Raw genomic sequence first — 22,133 nt, 5'->3', positions numbered from 1 at the left:
ACTAGGAAAGTGTAGTGGACGTGCAGTACCTTGGGATGACCATTAGATGGCAGGGAGGAGTGTGAGCAAAGGACTTTACAGCAGCTTAGGGCTTTAGAAACCGTTGGTCATGGGGGGCGTGGTGACAGTTAGAGTGACAGTTTCAAGGAACCGGGAGAGTTATAAATACTGAGGGAGGGTTCCAGAAGGTTCCAGTCCCCAGGGGGAGCTCAGGTGACAGGAGGACTACGCCAGTCTGTGTGCCCTGAGGAGAATCCGACCAAGGGGACTGAGGAGAGGAAACGTCAGGGGGGTGGTCCTGACAGGAAAGGACCGCAGCAGAGACGAGGCTCTGGGTGAAGGACACCGTATGTAACACGACGACTGAGCAGTAGAAGCGCTGTTGGTTTACGGGCCTAAGGCGGCCACAGTGACGGACCTGTCAGGAGCGTCGACAGTAAAGGAGGGGACGGTGTGTGCAGACACGTCCCTAGTGTACGGTGTGAGAAGCGGCTCTGGAAACGGAGGGCAGCGAGGTGTGCCGTCAGTCGGACGGCCAGCGTGAATAAACTTGGACCTGTTGCACCCAGAATCTGCCTCCATCGTGTCTCTGTTATCATCTCTGCGCGGTAAGAAGTGGGACCACCCCCTATCATCCCCCAGCTCGGCCCACTACCGACACTACATTTGGCGTAGTCGGCAGGATAGACGCCGCTAATACATCATCTTCTGCGGCAGGCCTGCCTCAAAGACTGGAAAAGGACTTGGACTACTCTGTTTGGATTACAATTACCTGTGGATTACAAATGACCTACCTGTGGAATACAAATGGGAAGCGCTGTGGCGGATCTGTGTGGCCAGCAGAGGATCCGGGGCGGTACCAGGTACTGTGCAGTATGGCGGTGTTGCTTCAGCGCAGAGGAGAGGTCCGGGTGTTTGCAGTCATGTTGAATGGACTGGGACCCCCTCCAACGTATCCCAAAAGGAAGCAGTATGTGCCTGGAGATCGACGCTTCCATATATTGGACCCTGACAGGAGGGTGGAGAGGCCTGCCGACACCTCACCTCACAGAGGGAATGGCACAGAAGAAAAACTTGGCTGCGGCTGTCTGATGCCATTCGAGTGCTGCCCAACGGACGGTATGAGACTCTGCAGGTGTCGGGGCATCGGCCGCCTAGAGTGGCAGTGGCGGCAGGGGATGGAGCTGTGCCAGAAGTCGCCCTCAGAGCCACGGGAGAGCAGCGGGATGCTGAGCTGGGGAGCGGAGCCTGAGCGGAGTCAGCGAGAACGGCCGCCACCAATACCAGCAGAGGACTTCTCAGCGGAGCCCCCGAGTTTGGGGGAAAGACCCGCGGGACAGTGGAGCGAGGGACGGAGGCTGCGGGTGAAGCCGCGTATTGATGTGATGGAGGCCGCAGCGCCGGGGAAGGTGAGAGTACCCCCGGCACCACCAGTGCCTCCGCCAGCGGCCCTCATCATTCCGCCGCAGCACGCTGCCCCCTGCGCACCGGAAGGCCTGGGTACATCGGGCCCAGTGGTGTATGCAGAGTTGTGCGAGGCCCCTGCTCAAGTCCCTGAGGTACCCCGCCTGGAGCCGCCAGTGCGGAAGTCATCCAAAGAAGACGCTGCTGCATTCCCCCTGCTGATAGCAGCTGCGTCGTTGGAACCGGCCGTTACTCCGGCTCCATTGGAAGTAGTGGATGCGGCCTGTCCTGAGGCCGCGGTTATGCCGCTGCTGAAGTCGACTGCGGCCGACTTAGTGGGCCTTGTGATTCCAGCCTCCAAGGACCCGGTTGTCCCCATTTGCCACCTGGCCCCAGCGGCTGTTGAGCCGCAAAAATCATCGGCCGCCTCTGATCCACGTCCTTCCTCGGTTAAGTCCCGCCCACCGGACTCCAGGGCTCATGCCGGACCCTCTGTTTGGGTCGCAGGAGTTATAGAGAAGAAGAGGGCCAGGGGGCAGGAAGTCTGGAACCTGCTCCATGAGAGGGGAGAGGCTGGCATGGCGGCTGCACGACCTCCGGGACGGCTCGTTTATACTATCTTGCAGAAAGGGACACTTCTTGCATCCTGGGAGCTCCACGGTTGTGGGGTCCCATACTACTGACCACCGAAAGGAGGATTGAACTGTCAGGAGTTCGTTGCACCGTTGTGCAGGTCAAAAGGACAGTTCGCGGTCAGCTTTTAAAAAAAAAAGAAATGTTTATCTGTGATTTTTATGTCTGTTTTTCTATGTTCCTCTTACAGGATAGATTGTGTTTACTTTTTAGACTGACAGAGCGCGGGATACTTAGAAGAGAGGGAGTGTCCATGTCCAAGGAAGGGAGGAGGAAAGGAGACATGCAATGTTATGTTATATTTTGGTTTTAAAAGCAAGAAAAAAAAAAAAAAATTATAAAAATGGGTACTTGTGCTATTATAAAGTTGTTTAATGTATAATATGCCAAAGTAAATGCAACAGGTCCGGGTAAGGGAAGGTCTGCGGGACCAAAGGAAAGTGTGAGATCCGGTAGGGATCTAAGAGTTGAGGAGGTCTGGGAGACCGGGACGCCGACCATGACATGTAATTGAAAGAAGGAAAATGAGTTGGAAGACGTGAGAAAGACAGCCGTCCTAGGTCAGGTCCCCAACACCACGGACATCCCTGAAGAAGGAAAGGCGGGCGCCGGCAATGATCTGGTAGGTGAGTGGCCTCGATCATGGCGTACCGGATAGTGAAAGGTAACAGTAGGGGAGAGTAGGGGAAAGATACACGCCGTAGAGAGAATACGGGTGTACCTTGCCCAATTTGAAAGACGTTGTCATGTGGCGTGCGCGCTGGTGAGTAGCAGTAGGCTGCTCAGAGCATAGTGCTCCCAGTATGGTTTGGCCACCGCAGATAGTGGGTTTGGCTCAACTTCTGGTCCGACAACAGAATGTAGGTGTAGATTCAGAACGACGAAGGCAGGGATGACGATTGTCGAGGACGACAATGGACAAAGGAAGGGGGAGTGTAGGGAAGGTGACCTGACGGACGGACGGACTAGTCAGAGTGAAGAAAGATAGGTTTGCACAGTGTAGGTAGGAGTCAGTGATTACAGTGGGGAAACAACTAGGAAAGTGTAGTGGACGTGCAGTACCTTGGGATGACCATTAGATGGCAGGGAGGAGTGTGAGCAAAGGACTTTACAGCAGCTTAGGGCTTTAGAAACCGTTGGTCATGGGGGGCGTGGTGACAGTTAGAGTGACAGTTTCAAGGAACCGGGAGAGTTATAAATACTGAGGGAGGGTTCCAGAAGGTTCCAGTCCCCAGGGGGAGCTCAGGTGACAGGAGGACTACGCCAGTCTGTGTGCCCTGAGGAGAATCCGACCAAGGGGACTGAGGAGAGGAAACGTCAGGGGGGTGGTCCTGACAGGAAAGGACCGCAGCAGAGACGAGGCTCTGGGTGAAGGACACCGTATGTAACACGACGACTGAGCAGTAGAAGCGCTGTTGGTTTACGGGCCTAAGGCGGCCACAGTGACGGACCTGTCAGGAGCGTCGACAGTAAAGGAGGGGACGGTGTGTGCAGACACGTCCCTAGTGTACGGTGTGAGAAGCGGCTCTGGAAATGGAGGGCAGCGAGGTGTGCCGTCAGTCGGACGGCCAGCGTGAATAAACTTGGACCTGTTGCACCCAGAATCTGCCTCCATCGTGTCTCTGTTATCATCTCTGCGCGGTAAGAAGTGGGACCACCCCCTATCATCCCCCAGCTCGGCCCACTACCGACACTACACCTAAACTGCAGCTAGTGTCCACATGTTTTTCTTTACTGTCCCAAGGATAACCTACATAACAATTTACAGAGTGCATGTTTCCTGAAGCGCATTTTAGAGGTTAAAATGTAGTTATTTTTTCTGCATTGCCTAATGCTGTAAAAATCTCTTAAATAGCGGTGGTGTCAACATGCACGCAACATCACTAGATGGATTTATTGAGGGATGTCGTATGCAAAAATTCAATCACTATGGAAGTTCTGCTGTTCTGGCACCTAACAGGTTCTCCTAATTAGAGATGAATGAACCTTTCAAGGTTCGGTTCGGCAAACGTCCTAATATTCGCCGCTCATGTTCACCGAAAGATTCATCGAACACCATAGTAACATAGTAACATAGTTTTGAAGGCTGACGGAAGACCTTATGTCCATCTAGTTCAGCCTATTTTTAGTGCAGCTGTTCTGCATTGTTGATCCTGGGGAAGGCAAAAAACCCACAGAGAAGAAGCCAATTTTCTCCATAGGGAAAAAAAATTCCTTCCCCTAAGCTGGGTCAACCATCTACCTATAATATTCTGTTATTCGTAACCTTCTATACAGTTACTCACAAGAAAAGCTTCCATTCCTTTCTTAAATTCATTCAGTGAGTTGGCCATCACCACTTCCTCAGGAAGAGAATTCCAGAGCCTCACTGCTCTTACCGTGAAGAACCCTCTTCTATGCTGGTGCAGAAATTGTCTTTCCTCCAAACGAAGAGAATGCCTCCTTGTTCTTGTCACAGTCCTTGGTACAAACAGTTCATTGGAGAGATCTCTGTATTGCTCTCTGATATACTTGTACATATATATTAGGTCTCCCCTAAGTCTTTTCTTTTCTAGAGTAAATAGACCTAATTTTGATAACCTTTCTGGGTATTGTAGTGAAACAACTCCATTTATCATTTTAGTAGCCCGCCTTTGAACCCTTTCAAGTTCAGTAATGTCTTTCTTGAGCACCGGCGTCCAAAATTGCACACAACACTCCAAGTGTGGTCTGACGAGTGATTTGTACAGCGGGAGAATTATGTTTTCATCTCGTGTCCTCAGACCTCTTCTAATGCATTCCATGACCCTATTTGCTTTGGTGGCAGCTGCCTGACACTGGGCACTCCAATTTAGCTTCTTATTGACTAAGATGCCTAAGTCTTTTTCCATGTCTGATTTCCCCAGCAGGTTCCCATTTAGTAAGTAATTGTAGCATCTGTTTCTCCTTCCCATGTGCATAACCTTACAATTATCTATATTAAACCTCATTTGCCATTTTCCAGCCCAATTCTCCAATTTACTCAAATCTGTCTGTAGTTGAAAACTGTCCTCCTTTGTGTTAACTACCTTACATAGTTTTGTATCATCTGCAAGTACTGATATTTTACTGTGTAAGCCATCCACTAGATCATTAATATATTAAATAGTAGGGGGCCCAATACAGAACCCTATGGTACCCCACTAGTAACCCTGGCCCAATCTGAGTGTGCACCATTAATAACCACTCTTTGTTTTCTATCACTAAGCCAGCTACCTACCCATCTACACACATTTTCCCCTAGCCCAAGCTTTTTCATCTTACTTACCAATCTTTTATGTGGGACAGTGTCAAATGCTTTAGAGAAGTCGAGATAAATGACGTCCAATGATTCTCCTTGGTCCATTTGAGAGCTTACATCCTCATAGAAGCTGACCAGGTTAGTTTGACAGGAGCGATCCTTCATAAATACATGTTGATATGGAGTTAAACATTTATTAACATTGAGATATTCCATAATGGTATCCCTTAGAAACCCTTCAAAAATTTTACCCACAACAGATGTTAAGCTTACCGGCCTATAGTTTCCAGGTTCCCTTTTACACCCCTTTTTGAATATTGGTACCACATTTGCTTGCCGCCAATCAAAAGGAACAGACCCTGTTTCTATAGAGTCTTTAAATATAAGGAATAGAGGCCTGTCTATCACATTACTTAACTCCCTTAATACCCGAGGGTGAATGCCATCAGGGCCTGGTGATTTGTCAATTTTAATCTTACTAAGGCGGTTCTGCACTTCTTCCTGGGCTAGATAGGTAATACTTAATGGGAAGTTTACATTATCACTCTGCATTTCCCCTGGCAAATCCTTTTCCTGTGTGAACACTGTTGAGAAAAAAGTATTTAAAACATTTGCTTTTCCCACATCGCTCACTATGATTTCACCCTCATTGTTCTTTAAAGGGCCAACACCATCAATTTTAATCTTTTTACTGTTTATATAATTAAAGAATAGTTTGGGGTTTGTTTTACTTTCCTTAGCAATGAGTCTCTCAGTTTCCACTTTTGCTAAATGTATTTGTTTTTTACACATTTTATTTTTTTCTCTATAACTTTTTAATGCTTCTTCATTGCCTTCTTGTTTTAGCTTCCTAAGTGCCTTGTTCTTGTTATTTATTGCCCTTTTTACATCCTTATTTAGCCACATTGGTGTTCTCCTGTTCCTAGCCCTTTTATTTTTGTTCGGTATGGCTAGCTCGCAGTGGGTGTGTAAAACTGATTTAAATATTTCCCATTTATTTTCTGTGCTATTTTTGAGGACATTGTCCCAATCAATTCGGCGAAGGTCCTCTCTAAGCTGATCAAACCTTGCTTTCCTGAAATTCAGCGTTTTCGTAACCCCCTTCCAGGGCACCTTACTGAAGGACAAGTGGAATTGTATTATATTGTGGTCACTGTTCCCTAGGTGTCCATCGACTCGTACTTCTGTTATTCTATCTGGCCTGTTGCTTAAAATTAAGTCCAGAAGGGCTGTCCCTCTAGTTGGGCCCTGCACAAGTTGTGACAGATAATTTTCCTTGGTCACTGACAGAAATTGGCTTCCTTTCTGAGATACGCAGGTTTCAGTTTCCCAGTCTATGTCGGGGTAGTTGAAGTCCCCCATAATAATCATCTCATTGTGATTTGCTGCTTTGTCTATTTGTTTCAATAATACATTTTCAGTGGTTTCTGTTATATTTGGTGGCTTATAACAAACCCCTATGAGGATTTTATTATTTTCTCTCCTTGTATCTCCACCCATAGAGACTCCACCTCTTCATTTCCCTCTTGTATATCTTCTCTCAGTGTGGGCTTTAAAGTGGACTTTATATATAGACAGACTCCACCCCCTTTCCTTTTTTTTACAATCCCTCCTAAACAAATCATATCCTTGCAAGTTAGCCACCCAGTCATAGCTGTTGGTCAGCATGCAGGAAAGAAGTTTTGCTTCATTTTTCTTAGCTTCCTTCTGAGTACCCTGTCTTGGGTCCTCTTTACCACATCTAGTATCCTTGATTAGTTTGTCCTTCTGCTGCATGTTCTTGTCTGCTGTTTTTCCTCCCATCCCCTCTTCTTCTAGTTTAAAGCCCTCCTGATGAGTGTGGCAAGTCTTCTGGCGAATGTGTGTTTCCCAGGTTTTGTGAGATGTATCCCATCTCTTGCGAGAAGTCCATCGTAGAGGTAATTCACGCCATGGTCAAAGAATCCAAATCCTTGCTGCCTGCACCACCGTCGTAGCCAGTTGTTCACCTCTAGTATCCTCTTCCATCTTCTTATGCCATGGCCATCGACTGGGAGAATTGATGAGAAAACAACCTGTACGTTCCGTTCCTTTATTTTCTTCCCCAGAATTTCAAAGTCTTCGCAGATAGTTGGTAGGTCATTTCTTGCCGTGTCGTTTGTGCCTACATGTATCAGTAGGAAAGGGTAGTCGTCCTTGGATTTGAGGATAGTTGGTATCCTGTTGGCCACATCCTTGATTTTTGCTCCTGGGAGGCAGCATACTTCTCGTGCGGTTATGTCCGGCCTGCAGATAGTTGCCTCCGTGCCTCTTAGAAGTGAGTCGCCCACAACTACCACTCTTCTTTTCTTTCCGGGCGCACCGCTTGTTGCTCGTGAGTGTTTTTGAGTGTCATTTGTTTCCGCTTTTGTTGACAGAGTAACTTTTGTTGATAGTGTGTCTCCTCTTGTAGATACGGTATCATCCTGAGCTGTGCCATTTTCGTTCTCCAGCATGAGGGCTTCATATTGGTTGCTAAGCTGTGTGGGTGGTGATGACCACTTCATCCGTTTGCTTCTTTTCGTCACATGGCTCCACTTTTCAGCCTCTGTATGTGCTCTGAAGCTTTTCTCATTTTCCAAATCCTGAATGGTTGCTTCTGCTTCATCCAAGAATCCCATTTTCATTCAATGGGAGGCAAAAGCAAATGCATAGACAACACCTTTAAAGGGGGGCAAAAAGCTTGCCAAACAGCTCAAATTAGGGGCAGACATCAGGAAAAGTGGCATCAATTGACCTAGATTACAAATAGTATAATTGCGCAGCATGGATGCATGGGACAGGGCTTGTACCAGCATTTCTAGCTGAAACATTGATCAGTAACAGGTGAATGACTGACTGGTGTAGTCCTGCTGCTCTGAGATGTCTGCCAAATTCAGGCAATTTACATGAAGGAGACCCAAATTAGAGTCTAAACATTTCCAAAAATTAAGGACTGACACAAAGAAAAATGGCATGAATTGACGCATAGCAGAAATTTGATAATGGCACAGCAGCAATCAGCTATGTGCCATGAGCCATGCAAGAGCTATCAAGGTCTGGGCCAGCATTTTCAGCTTTGAATTGAATTTTCAATTAAGATGAAGTGGGTGAGGGATCAGTGTAAGCCTTCTTTGCCAGGTGTCCTGATACCTCATGCAACAGCTCAAACTGTTTTTTTTCCCAGCCACACTCAAGTGGCACAAACATCAGTTTCATAAACTACTATCGGTATTGTGATAAAACACTCCAGGATCGCCTTTGCTGGAGTCAAAGGTCACGTGCGTTCAGCATGAAACTCAGGCGCAGAGCTGGGATTCGGGTATAACTGACACTGGGTCAGGTTTATTAACGGTGAAAGCAATGCATAAAGAAATAAAACATAAAACAAATCCTTGCCTGTCCGGCACTAACTAAACAAGGTACAACCTAACTACCAACTAGCGGGCTTCTCCCGTCCAGCCAAACCACAGTTGCAGTGGGCACTGCTTTCACTCACGTGTGTCTCTCATACAGACAGGCTCTCTGTGTTCCCAGGCTGAGACACTCACACAACCACCTGGCATCCTTTTATATCCGCCTCCCATTATTCATTAGTAACCAGGTGCGATACTGACTAGACTAGGCCACATAGCAAAGGTATCTGGGCGAGATATACCTGCCCTCATCCACTATTCCCACATGATTCTCACAGTATAAAGATGTAAGGATAGTAACACAGGTAGTTGACTGAAAGTAAGTGCAGGCCTGCTGGTCTGGGAGCCCTACAGCTACAGGCAACAGACATGTAGGAGACACGATTTGAAGTCTCCATATTTTAAAAAATTATTGTCACACACCACTAAAGTGGCATCAATTTCCCCAGAGGAGAAACAGTATAATGGGCCTCTGACATACCTTCCACTACAGGGAACACACCAGATGGAGACCCAACTTGGAGTCTTCACAATTCAAAAAACAGTTTGTAACATCAGTAACAGTAGCAACAGCACGCACAGAAGACATGACAAAGGTGTCACAGACTGCAATAATGCAAGATCAATGCATCACAGTGAAAAGGACACCATTGCCTAGTCTGCAGACTGGACTGCAAAAGTAATTGGAGATCAATGACTTGTTCATCTTGTTGAAAGTTCAGCGGTCTATATTTTCAAGGGACAGCTGGATGTGCTTATCCATCAGGACGCCACCAGTAGCACTGAATGCACGTTCTGAGAAAACGCTGACTGCCGGACAAAACCTCCAAGGTGTAACAGGCGAGCTCAGGCCATGCTTCCATTTTTAAAGGCAAAAATGCAAAAGGGTCCAAATTCCCCCTGATGGCATTGATATTGAGCTCGAGATACTCCTACACCATCCTCTCCAGTCCTTCACAACTTGTCAGACTTGTACTCTGTTCTGCTGGTACATGGACTGGTCTAAAAAATGTGTGAAATTACTCACATAAATTGCTTATTTCACTTACACTGCTGCTGCTAATGTTTTGCATTGATGACTCAACGTTCCTGGGGTTTGAAGTCTATAACTGTGATGCACACTGTATGCCTCTCTGCTGTCTTGGGGGAAAACCACTCTTAAGATTGTCAACACGCGTGTATCAATACTCCAGCATGCACGCCTCCCTTTCCAGGGGGCGAAGAATCTTGCAAAATTTACTTTTGCACAGTGGATCTAATAGAGTGGCAACCCAGTATTCAGCACTATTTGTAATCCTAACAATACGGACATAATATTTGTTGCACATAATATTGCAGATAGTGCAGGAAGAAGGTGCTCATGTGTAGGGCGCTCCCACGATGTCCAAGTCCATGATGTCTTGGTGGCGGGGTAACACTCAAGCTTACTTCCTCTGTCCCCTCCCGCCAATGACAGACAACAGAGATGGGATCACTATCCTCTTAATCTCATGACTGTTGTGCACCCATAACCTCTTCCTCCTCATCCTCCTCGGCTCCTGGACCTTCAATAACAGTTTGTCAGGTACCATGAGCCCCCCCTCGATTGCTGTAATCCATATTCCCATGGCACTCACCTGTGTGACGACAGTCCAGAACTTAGAGATATTGTTATCCATTCCGAGTCCTCCTCTACTTCCACCTCTTCCTCTGGGACCACCACCTCCTCCAGTAAACTATTCAAAATGTGCTCCAGTATATACATGACCAGAATATTGATGCTGATGATGGCATTGTCAGCGCTAACCATCTTAGTAGCCATTTTGAAAGAAGAAGGATGCAGAGGTCTTTCATCTTTGCACCACGGCCGTACTGTGTTCGCCCTGGCTATGCAAAATGACATACTGCACCACGGCTCATCGCTGCTGCCACAGTCGCTGCAACAAGTGCACAGTGGAATTCCACTGTGTCAGCACTTCACAAATCAAATGATTAAACGGTAGGCTGAAAGACCTCTGTAACTATGCATATCGATGACCTGCGGGTTGCGATCAACAGAAGTGAGCAAACAGCGACTTTGTTTTCTGCAGCAGGCTGGGATACTGGCAGAGAAATTGCTGTATCACTAGGTTGAGAACATGAGCCACACAAGGCACGTGTTAGGTTGCCCTGGCGTAGGGCCGCCACCAGATTTGCACCGTTATTGCACACAGCTTTTCCTGGCTACAGGGTCCAGTGGAGGCAACCATTGCTAAAATGGCCTGGATAACTGTCCACAACTCTTGAGCTGTGTAACTGTGATCTCCAAGGCATATTAATTTAAACATTGCCTGAAAGCCCTGGCTGCTCAGTACGAATGAAGGGACTCTCTCTGCACTGTTGAAATGTGTGTTTCATTAAGGGAGAGGTTGATGGCACAGGTGGAAGCCCTAGAGGAGGTGGAGGAGCCAGAAGCAGTGGAGGAAGTGTTAGATACAGAGGTTTGTCCTACAAGCCTTGGATATTCCAAGACTTGTGGAGCAGCCTCTTGACCACCTGCCCAGACAGCCACCAGTGTCTCCCAGTGCCCAGTCAGCAAGATGTAATGCCCCTGCACATATTTGCTCATCCAGTTGTCAGTGGTGAATTGCACTCTGGCAGACATAGAATTTTCCTGGGCATGGGTAATGTTGTCTCATTGTCTGTGACATACTTGGGTAGGGCAGGCACATCTTTCTTAGAGAAGTAATGGCACCTGAGCAACTAGTACTGGGGGACTGCGACAACAATCAACAGAATGGAGATGGTGTAGTTCAAGCTCTTAGCTTTGGCATGTGTAGGAGGAAACAATCTTTTACATGACCATAACTGCAAGACTGAGGGCTGGCTGCTGTCTTGAGAGAGGGTGGAGTATGGTGAACAGGACAAACTGCTGGACTGTGAGGGAGGTGCAGGCATAGATGTTATCGTGGATTGAGAAAGATGTGGTGTGCTCAGTAAAACATAAACAACAGGCATCTCCACTTCCATAACAGCTGACCGCCTCTTAGTCACCCCAACTGTAGGGGGTAAACAAGTGGAGATTCTGTGGCCGGAGACCTGTGTGAGAACACTTGCCACGGTGATGGAGAAGGATAAAGCAGCAGATGCGGTTGATGGGATGGCTGGTGGTTGGAGAGCCGCCTAGCCCACATTTCAGTGCAGTGTGATTCCCAGACTAAGGCATGTTGATCGTGCATGTGCAGGTTCATACATGTTGTAGTCAAATTATTGCAACTGTTGCCTCATTGAGTAGCTTTTTTTTTTTTTACAAAGTTGGCAGATAATGTGAGATGGGTCATCCTTTGTGATTTCAAAAAATGCCCAGGCTAGGCAACCCTTGCCGCTATTGTGAACTGCAGACTCGTAATCGGTACTGGATACAGCCAGATTTGGGGCTGACGATGAAGTGCTTGTCGTGGTTGCATCAGGGGCGTCCCTGGAAGAAGCTACTTAGCGAAACAGAGCTCGTCAGGCGGGGGGAGACAGTTAACCTGCTTTCACCAGTGGACGCTGCACCTGTCCTAGGACACCCTTTAATATCAGATACAAAAAACCATTGCATTCATTATCCTGTGCACATGCACTTTACTTACAACCTGTCATTTTGTGCAGCTCCAGGTGCACCCTATTTTATCAACCCTCATGTTATATTCAGGCCTTTAATAGTCATATGGGCGACGTGCAATATTGCCTCTTTTGGCAAAACTTAGTAGCAACAAACAATGGTAGACTATTGTCATCTACTAAGGCATGTTGACGCTTGTATGGACTAATTTGTATGGAAGAACTTTTTGTATTCACATTTAACTTATAAGGTTGTTCAATGATTTTTTTCATGTTACTGCTATTTATCCTTTCTGCCGCAGCTTATCCCCCTTTTTTGGAGGCATCTTGCCCTGTCTTTTTAAATTTTCTCATCTTTTAACTATATTTAATAAAGAATAACCATTTTAACACATTTTCTGTTACCTTCACTTTTTTTCCACATGGTATATACCATTGTGGAACATGTTGAGCCAAGTATTGAAATGACCTTGCCTAAAAAGAAAGGACTATGAGATTAAAGAATTTATTCTGTTGTTCATGCTGACAGGAAAAAAGTTCATCTTGCTCTGAGAGCGAAGGACCATGGGAATCAGCGGGGACCATGGCCTGAGCAAACTGTTACGCTCGCGCCCAGACTGGATGGCATGAGCGTGGGATTGTGGCCCCACTGTGCCACAAGCCAGACTACCCTGGAAGGGGCATGACTTAGCATCTACCATGGTGTTCACTGGAGCCCCTGATGGTGAGGTCAGGCTTGTACGGCAGGTAGCTGCCAGGTACCACTCCAGGGCGGTGTCTGGCTGTAGCAGCTGATTCCACTGAGGGACTGAACACTAATAGCAGGTGAGGGCAAGTACAGACGGGCTCAGCTGATACTCTTGGAAGGCATGCGGGCACAGCAGGCAGACAGGCACGGCTAGAACTCTGGCAGGCAGACGGGCACGGCTGGCACTCTGGCAGGTAGGGCAATAACACAGACAGGGATGAATAGGATAAGAGTGCAGGTAGGTCTTAGTTCAGACTGGATAGACAGTAATCGTTAGGAACCAGTTCAGAATAGAAGGAACAAGACCCGCAGTATGCGGAACAAGAGCAGAACCACAAGGTGCAAAACGGGAGCAAGCCACAGGATGCAGCAAGCAGAGTAGAGAAGAACCGTCAGGTGCAGAGTAGAGAGCAGAGCAGAACTGCATGGTGTAGGGCGAAGAGGAGGGCAACACCATAAGGTGCAAAGCGAGGAGCAGAGCAGCACCGTAAGGTGTAAAGCAAAGAGCAGAGCAGCAGCGTAAGGTGTAGAGCAAAGAGCAGAGCAGCACCGTAAGGTGCAGAGCAGCACCGTAAGGTGCAGAGCAAAGAGCGGACCTGCAGGATGCGGAGAAAAGAGCAGAACCACAGGATGCGGAGCAAAGAGGAGAACCGCAGGATGCGGAGCAAGAGCAGAACTGCAGGATGCAGAGCAAAGAACGGAAGGAGTGAACACAAGGAAACACACAGCGGAATAGGGAAGGCTACAGACAGGGATACAAATGGACACACGTATAAGACTTAGTTCGGACAGGGTCAGGTACGGGATAAGGTACAGGAGCAAGGATTCAGACCAGGGTATGCAGCCCCCTAGGACGCAGAAACGAGAGATACAAGGTACAGGTACGGGCCAGGGTATGCAGCCCCCTTTTGAGGCAGAACAAGAGAAATAGCAGGACAGGACCTGGCAACTCAGTAGCCAAAGACAGACTGAAAGAATTTGTTGCTCAGACATCCTCCTATGGGTGGGGATGCCTTAAGTACCTGATGCCTGTTGGCAATTGGCTGGGCACACCTTAGCAAGGTGCACATTGTCTCTGTAAGAATCAGGAAGTGTCGGGGCCACTACCCTAAGCATATATCCAGGAAGTATGCAGCAAGCAAGGACATGAAGTCCAGAGCATGGAGCCGGCAGAGGACAGAACTCACAGCATGGCCCAGAGTGGTGAGTAAGATGGGAGATGGGAAACCATGCAGTGAGGCCAGCAGGGATGTTACAGTGGGGCATTGGTGCAGATGCTTTACCCCTCTGGATTCTGTGAATCTTTGGAGCAGAGCTCTGATGACCATGGAACAGCTCTGCAGACTCGCCTATCTGTGGTTACCACAGTCATTTGGGCGGTTGTAAAGTTGTGACGTGGGAGGAAACAAGGGTGATTGGGGTGCCACCTCTGATGACGGTACTGTGTGTGATGTTAATGTGGAGTAAGAGGAGAAGAGGGCAATTGGGGCATCGCTTGCCATCCACTGGAGCAAATGCTCTTTATGACCCGCTGTTCGGCTGCGAAAGAAAGGGAGTCATGTTGCCCATAGAGTAACAGATGTTATCAGTTGTCTTTGGAGTCAGTGTTTGTTCAGTAGAGCTTTCAGTAACATTACCACCTAATCTACGTACACGTCGAACATCAAGCCTATTCCCACTTCCACCATGACCTTGCTTTTCCCACTCATGTTGTATGTACCCTTCCCCTCTTTTAACCAGCCATTTCACAACCTTAGGCGCAGACCTGTCAGTCACTTGTCACTAAATGAACAATCAGTATTTCTTTTCTGAGATAATGTGCCTGACCAGCAATATTAGCCTGTTATGATTGAGTCACCGTAGGAGGCAAAAATAGAAATGCTAGCTAAGTCCAGAAAACCAGAGAAGTTGGCAGCTATCGGATTGCAGACCCCTGAACCTATCAACACAACTAGCAGTAGCCGTGGGGGGCTCCTACGATGCCCTAGGCCCCTCGATCACAGCCGGAGGACTACATAGCCTAAAGACAGAAAGGGAAATCTAAACTGCCCCAGAGGAGACCCCAAAGCAAAAGGCAGCCCCCCACATATAATGACGGTGAAGCAAGAAGAAAGAACAAAACACAGACAGAAAGATAGACTGAGCAAAGATGGGGCCCAAGCTAGCTTAGATAGGAAAGGACAGGAAGGCTGCTGTCTGCAATCCGTGAAAAACCCTATGAAAATAAGAGCCAACAAACTGACAGTAAAAAAGGCCCTGAAGACGCTAGGCTTCAAAAAAGGCTATGTCAGTACTCAGGAATATTCTGAAGACAGAGCAACAGGCAAAAGGAGATTCAGCTCACCCCAGCAGGGAATGGCAGAATCCAGAAAAGCAAGGAAAACAAAACACTAATGCAAAAAGGCAAAGCAGAAATCTTAGCTTTAGATGAGCAGGAATCAGACTGGTTTCCTAGAAGTCCACAGAGAAATAACCCGCAGGCCAGAAGGTCGTCGGCAGCCTTATATCCAGTCATTAACTCCACTCAGCCAGTCATCATCATCAGCCCCAGGTGTTTGACAATCAGGCTCACTACCTTTCTTCACCAGAAGAGGGAGTTCCTCGGGCCTCAGTAGTGAAGGGGAAAACGAACTCACAACATTAGCCCTAATGATTTTGATTAGCAAATGAGGCCTCCTAACTGAACCCCAATATTAGCCCTATTTTAATTATCAAATGGGGCCTCCTGGCTGAACCCCAATATTAGCCCTAACTATGTTGATTAGCAAATAGGGTATCCTGGCTGCATCCCAATATTAGCCTTAACAATTTTGATTAGCAAATGAGTCCTGGTGCCTGCACCCCAACATTAGCCTTAACTATTTTGATTTGCAAATTAGGCCTCTTGGTTGCACCCCAATTTTAGGTCTAACATTTTTGATTAGCAAATAGGGCCGGATGAGTCTTGACTGCAACACAGTATTAGCCCAACCAATTTTGAATAGGAAAAGTAGACTCCTGCATGCACAACACCATTAGCCATATTTTGATTAACAAATGGGGTCTCTTGGCTGCATCCCAATATTAGCCCTAACAATTTTTATTAGCAAATGGGGACTGGTACTTTCACCCTAATATTAGCTCTAATGATTTTGATTAGCAAATGGGGCCTCCTGGCTGCACCCTAATATTAGCCCCAACAATATTGATTAGCAAATGAGGCCTCCCAAGTCCTGACTGCAACATAGTATTAGACCAAACGATTAGTAAATGTGGACTTCTGCTTGCACAACACTATTTGCACAAACTAGTTAGCTGCTGGAAGGTCGATATCACACAGGACGGGATCCTATCTAACTATATAACAATTTGCAGGAGCAACCACTCTGCACTGTTACACTGAGAAAATGGCACCAGAAAAACAGGTCTGCTTTTTATATTGAGAGGGACATGTGACTTCGGCAGCCAATGTCTGAAGTCCTTGCGGCATGACGTTGTGGACGGTTTTTGCACCCTGATCGGCTGCCGGGACTGTACACACATTAAATTAGTTTTTTTCAAAATAATTATACTCCTCCGCTCCACTGACTTATACACACCCCCTCCCCTCATAAAACACACCACTCACGATCATTTACCAAAAAGTGACTAAATTGTGCCAGAAAAATTCTCGAGAAACCAAATACGAATCCGAATGTGCTACCTTCATGCCGAATTTTAGATAGGTGAAAATTTTCTTAACAAGTTCACTCATCTCTACTCCTAATGTGATATGGCACTGTCCATCCATTCCTGCAAAATCTGAACTCCAATTTGGTGCTCCTTCCCTTCTGAGTTTTGCACTGTGTAAGAAAAATTGTTTTCAACCACTTATAGGGTATTGGTGAACTCAGGAGATATTGTTTAACAATTTGCGGTACATTTTCTTCTTTTAGCCCGCAAAGAAAAATCGGATGTGTGAATGAGGACTTACATTTACATATAGGCTTTAGGCTCATTTTATCTGCTACTGGCACAATAAGATTCAGTTGGAATGCTGACTGCTCAACTAGCTGACCTTGTTTTTTTTTTTCATCTCTTGTATACCTTACCTGGTAAGTCATAGTAACCTTTACATCTGGCAATGCTAACATCTTATGCTCTCAACAACTACTTCCCTAACAAGTGCTGTTGTATTAAGAACGGCAAATGCAACTAAACTTTTAATACTTACCGCACTTTGCGGCCATTATGTTACAACCTTTACTAACCTTTATTCCATGGTTTTACAGGATAAGTGAGAAACATTTATAGTAGTATGCAAAAGTACTAGGCAGTTATGGGAAAATGTTGCAAAAATAGCATGCTTTCAAAAATAAAATGTAAAGTTTATTTTGATCAATTAATGAAATGCAAAGTGAATGAACAAAAGAAGTACCTTGCGAAAGTTTACAGCCACCTGGAATGTTTCAACCTTTTCCCACATATCATGCTTCAAACATAACGATACCAAATGTAAATTTTTGGTGAATAATCAACAACAAGTGGGACGCAATTGTGAAGTTGAACGAAATGTATTGGTTATTTTAAATTTTTGTGGAAATTCAAAAACTGAAAAGTGGGGCGTGCAATATTATTTGGCCCCTTTAACTTAATACTTCGTTGCGCCACCTTTTGCTGTGATTACAGCTGCAAGTCGCTTGGGGTATGTCTCTATCAGTTTTGTACATCGAGAGACTGAAATTCTTGCCCAGCATTCTTGTGAACAGCAGTTTGCAGCTCTTTCCACAGATTCTCGATTGGATTCAGGTCTGGACTTTAACTTGGCCATTCTAACACCTGGATACATTTATTTGTGAACCATTCCATTGTAGATTTTGCTTTATGTTTGGGATCATTGTCTTGTTGGAAGACAAATCTCCGTCCCAGTCTCAGGTCTTTTGCAGACTCCAACAGGTTTTATTCAAGAATGGTCCTGCATTTGGCGTCATTCATCTTCCCATCAATTTTAATTATCTTCCCTGTCCCTGCTGAAGAAAACCAGGCCCAAACCATGATGCTGCCACCACCATGTTTGACAGTGGGGATCGTGTGTTCAGGGTGATGAGCTGTGTTGCCTTTACGCCAAACATATCAATTGGCATTGTGGCCAAAAAGTTCAATTTTGGTCTCATCTGACCAGAGCACCTCCTTGTACATGTTTGGTGTGTCTCCCAGGTGGTTGGTTGCAAACTTTAAATGACACTTTTTATGGATATCTTTGAGAAATGGCTTTCTTCTTGCCACTCTTCCATAAAGGCCAGATTTGTGCAGTGTACGACTGATTGTTGTCCTATGGACAGACTGTCCCACCTCAGCTGTAGATCTCTGCAGTTAATCCAGAGTGATCATGGGTCTCTTGGCTGCATCTCTGATCAGTCTTCCCCTTGTTTGAGATGAAAGTTTAGAGGGACAGTCAGGGTCTTCGTAGATTTGCAGTGGTATCATACTCCTTCCATTTCAATATGATCGGCTTGCACAGTGCTCCTTGGGATGTTTAAAGCTTTGGAAATCATTTTGTATCCAAATCCGGCTTCTCCACAACAGTATCACGGCCCTGCCTTCTGGAGTGAGTTTGCTGCACTGAAAGTAAAGGGGCCGAATAATATTGTACACCCCACTTTTCAGTTTTTGAAATTCCACAAAAATTTTAAATAACCAAAAAATTTCGTTCAACTTCACAATTGTGTTCCACTTGTTTTTGATTCTTCACCAAAAATTTACATTTGGTATCTTTATGTTTGAAGCATGATATGTAGGAAAATGTTGAAAAGTTCCAGGGGGCTGAATACTTTATCAAGGCACTGTAAATCAAATCAATATATAGTGTAACCATTCTTCGCCTTAAAAACAGTATCAGAGCATGGATTCTTCTAGCTACACACATAGTTTTTGAAGGAACTCAGCAGGAAGGATGTCCCAAACATCTTGGAGACCCCACCATGGACCTTCTGTCTCTTTATGTAATACCAGAAAGACTCAATTATGAAGTTTCCTTGGTTGACCGCTGCATCAACAGTCATCGATGTTGCCCTTTGCTTAGAGTCCTCAATGCTGAAAAGTACAGCAAGATACTTATCTATAATTCAATACCATCTGGGAGTTGTCTGACTCAAAATTTATTCTGCAGCAGGAGGAGTCCAAACATACAACCAATTTCACTAAGAAGTATCTTCAGTATAAACTAGAGAAAGTAGTCCTGGAAGTGATTACAGTTGTGCTCAAAAGTTTACATACCCCGGCAAAATTCTTGCATTCTTGGCCTTTTTTCAAAGAATATGAATGAGAATGGAGAACTGACCATAGATCTTCGGTGGACAGATAGATGTGGACCATAGATCTTCAAGCTGTCATTGATGTTAGAGGGGGCAATATATTGTATTAAAAAATGGGGTATGTGAACTTTTGATCAGGGTCATTTGGATGTTTTAGGTTGTAATTATGATATAAAAAGAGAAAACACAGTAGTTTGACAATAAATGGCTTCACCCAACCAATAACCATGAGTGGAGAAAAAGTTTTGGTGCTATCATTCATATTTTTGAAAATAGGCCAAGAAAGCAAAAATTCTGCCGGAGTATGTAATCTTTTGAGCACAACTGTAATCACAACTGTAATCTCAACATCATCAAGTCAGTCCTGGATTACAGGAAGAGACAGAAGCCATTATCCGGAGATCTGTGGTCAGTTCTCCAAGATGTTTGGAACATCCTCGCTGCCGACTTCCTTCAAAACCTGTACAACTTTATGTAGAAGAATTGTTGCTTTGATTTTGTTTTGAAGGCAAAGAGTGATCACACCAAATATTGATTTAATTAGATTTTTCTTTTGTTGATTCACTTTGCAATTGAATTGCTAAAAATAAACTAATAACACTTCTATTATTGAAAGCATTCTTACTTTGCAACATTTTTATCTACTCCTGCCTCAAACACAGTACTGTAAATAAATTAAAAATGGCAAATTCATAGTGTCTAAAAATAAAAAAATAACAATTTTCTCTCCTTCTAGTCAGAGGATGATATACTCCTTCGTGATGATCTTTTAAGGTTAAAGGATGAGCATTCAGACCGCTTTAAGCTTTGGTTTACTGTGGATAGTGCTCCAGAAGGTAAGTACAGTGTGATATAACATTAATTAAACTAAAGGCAAATTAACACAGTATGAGGACGTCAATCAATAATATAATTATTCTGTGTCCATACAGTTTGACAATTGTCAAACGTACATTCTGTTTACAAGTGGAGATATACTGCTAGCAATGATTTCTAGGCCCGCCTAAAAGATGCAATCAACCAACAAAAGGCTGATCATTCATTTGTTGGCTGATCATTGCTAGGTTTTTGCTTCATTCAAACACAATTGTTGCAAAAACACATCATATTACAGTTCTACAATTTTTTGTAAGTCCCTCTGAAAAAGTAAAGCAGAAATTGGCTACTATCTTTAAATTCTGCAGTTTTAATTTTTGCCATTGTTTTGTTTATATTTTTTAATGTGGTTTACTATCTACTATTTCTAAATTTATCACACCATTTAGTTGTACCTTTTTCTGTAAGCTTCAGTTTTCTATCCATTATACTTTACCAAATATCGAATGTCCAACTAGTTTTCTTCACATTTTCTTCACAAATCAATTTTAGACTGAAAACTTTTTCGGAAATCCAAAATATTTATGATTATGAAAGGACCCACCATGCATAGTCTGACAAAACCTTCTACTGCCCATTTTCTAACTTTTCTTTTCTGTTTCTGTGCTTATGTTAAGACTGGGAATACAGCGAGGGTTTTATTGACTTGAAGATGATCCAAGACCATCTACCACCACCTGCTGAGGACGTCATCATTTTAATGTGTGGTCCACCTGCCATGATAAAACTGGCATGTAGGCCAAATCTAAACATATTAGGATATCATAGAAATATGTGTTATGCTTTCTAATTATTACAAACAACTTTTCCTAATTCCTAACAAAATAGGAGGAACAAGTTAGCCAGTTAAGCATATTTTACTGTCAGAAAGTGTTTAGAATGATTTTCTCTTTAACTTTCAGGTCTTTTCTATATGCAGTTTTTCTTTTACTATATTTGTAATTTAATTTATGTATCTTTCAATGGTAAATACTTTAAAATGCTAAACAGTCAGGAAAAATTACATGAAACAAAGTCAAATGGTTAAGGATCAACATTTATTTCATGTACTGACATGAAATATTACCAAGTATGAAGGAATACTTCATAGAAAAGTAAATAGTAAAATAGAAAAAAAAATGTGTTTTGATCACCTTGCTTTTTAAAGTACACTATATCTCATGTAATAGGATATTACCTAATGTTTCTCATGTAATAGGAATATTACCTAAGGTTGCCTAATATTTCATTCTCGCCATCCGAGAGATGCCGAGGTCTCATTGAACATTTTGACATCACTTTTTGTTCTTCTTGCTGATACTTTATTGACCTTTGCCCTTTAGGTATTTTGGCTTATTGCTGGCGACAAACCGCATCCTGACAAAAATTTCAATTTCTAATTATTAAATTATAGCCTTGTGCCATTGTGTACCGTGTTTGTCTTTTGTGCTCATTCAATACTTGTCTACTTGTTTCATGGAAACTTTCTTTTTTCAAAATAAACTTGATAACAATTTTGAAGCCTCATTTTTGATAGTTTTGTTTACTTTATCTCATGTCATCTGCACCCTCAACAATTTTTTGTTTCATTCGAAGAACAGAACACCTAGAAATATCTGGATCCGGCAAGTCCTTCCTTTTTAGAGACCTTGTCAATCATGTAAGTTTTAGACCGGATCGTGGCTAGTGCTACCAAGGGGTCAGTATTTAGCCCCGAATTTAAATCCAATCAGCTGATGCCATTACAAGCAAAATCATGGGATACCTCTATGGAAGCAAGATGCACACAACAAGATCATAGTTTTACCTCTGAAAATTGGTGCGATATTGGGGCATGCTGAATAATGTAATATAATAGATAAATAGCGAAACCTAGCCTAGGTCGGGGCTCAGAAACCTGCAGCACTGTAGCTGGTGCGAAACTACAACTCTTTTTCAGGGGATGCGGGCAATAGCAGTTTGAAAAAAACTGAAGTACTACAAAT

At 44.5% G+C, this 22,133-nt stretch overlaps 1 protein-coding gene across 1 annotated transcript in view; it reads left to right on the top strand.

Moving 5' to 3' along the window:
- CYB5R1 (cytochrome b5 reductase 1) overlaps positions 1–21,675 on the top strand; it is a 288,183-nt gene extending 266,508 nt beyond the window's left edge. Inside the window, exons 8-9 of the mRNA XM_073542557.1 lie at positions 20,030–20,129; positions 20,787–21,675. Of these exons, the coding sequence (XP_073398658.1) occupies positions 20,030–20,129; positions 20,787–20,959 (273 nt within the window). The 3' untranslated portion in view covers positions 20,960–21,675. The remainder of the gene's footprint in view (positions 1–20,029; positions 20,130–20,786) is intronic.
- The last annotated feature ends 458 nt before the right edge of the window (positions 21,676–22,133 follow it).

Source organism: Dendrobates tinctorius, unplaced genomic scaffold, assembly GCF_039654945.1.
Source record: "Dendrobates tinctorius isolate UK_male_01 unplaced genomic scaffold, ASM3965494v1 ptg000127l, whole genome shotgun sequence".
Lineage (NCBI taxonomy): Eukaryota > Metazoa > Chordata > Amphibia > Anura > Dendrobatidae > Dendrobates > Dendrobates tinctorius.
This window is presented reverse-complemented; position numbering and strand designations above follow the sequence as displayed.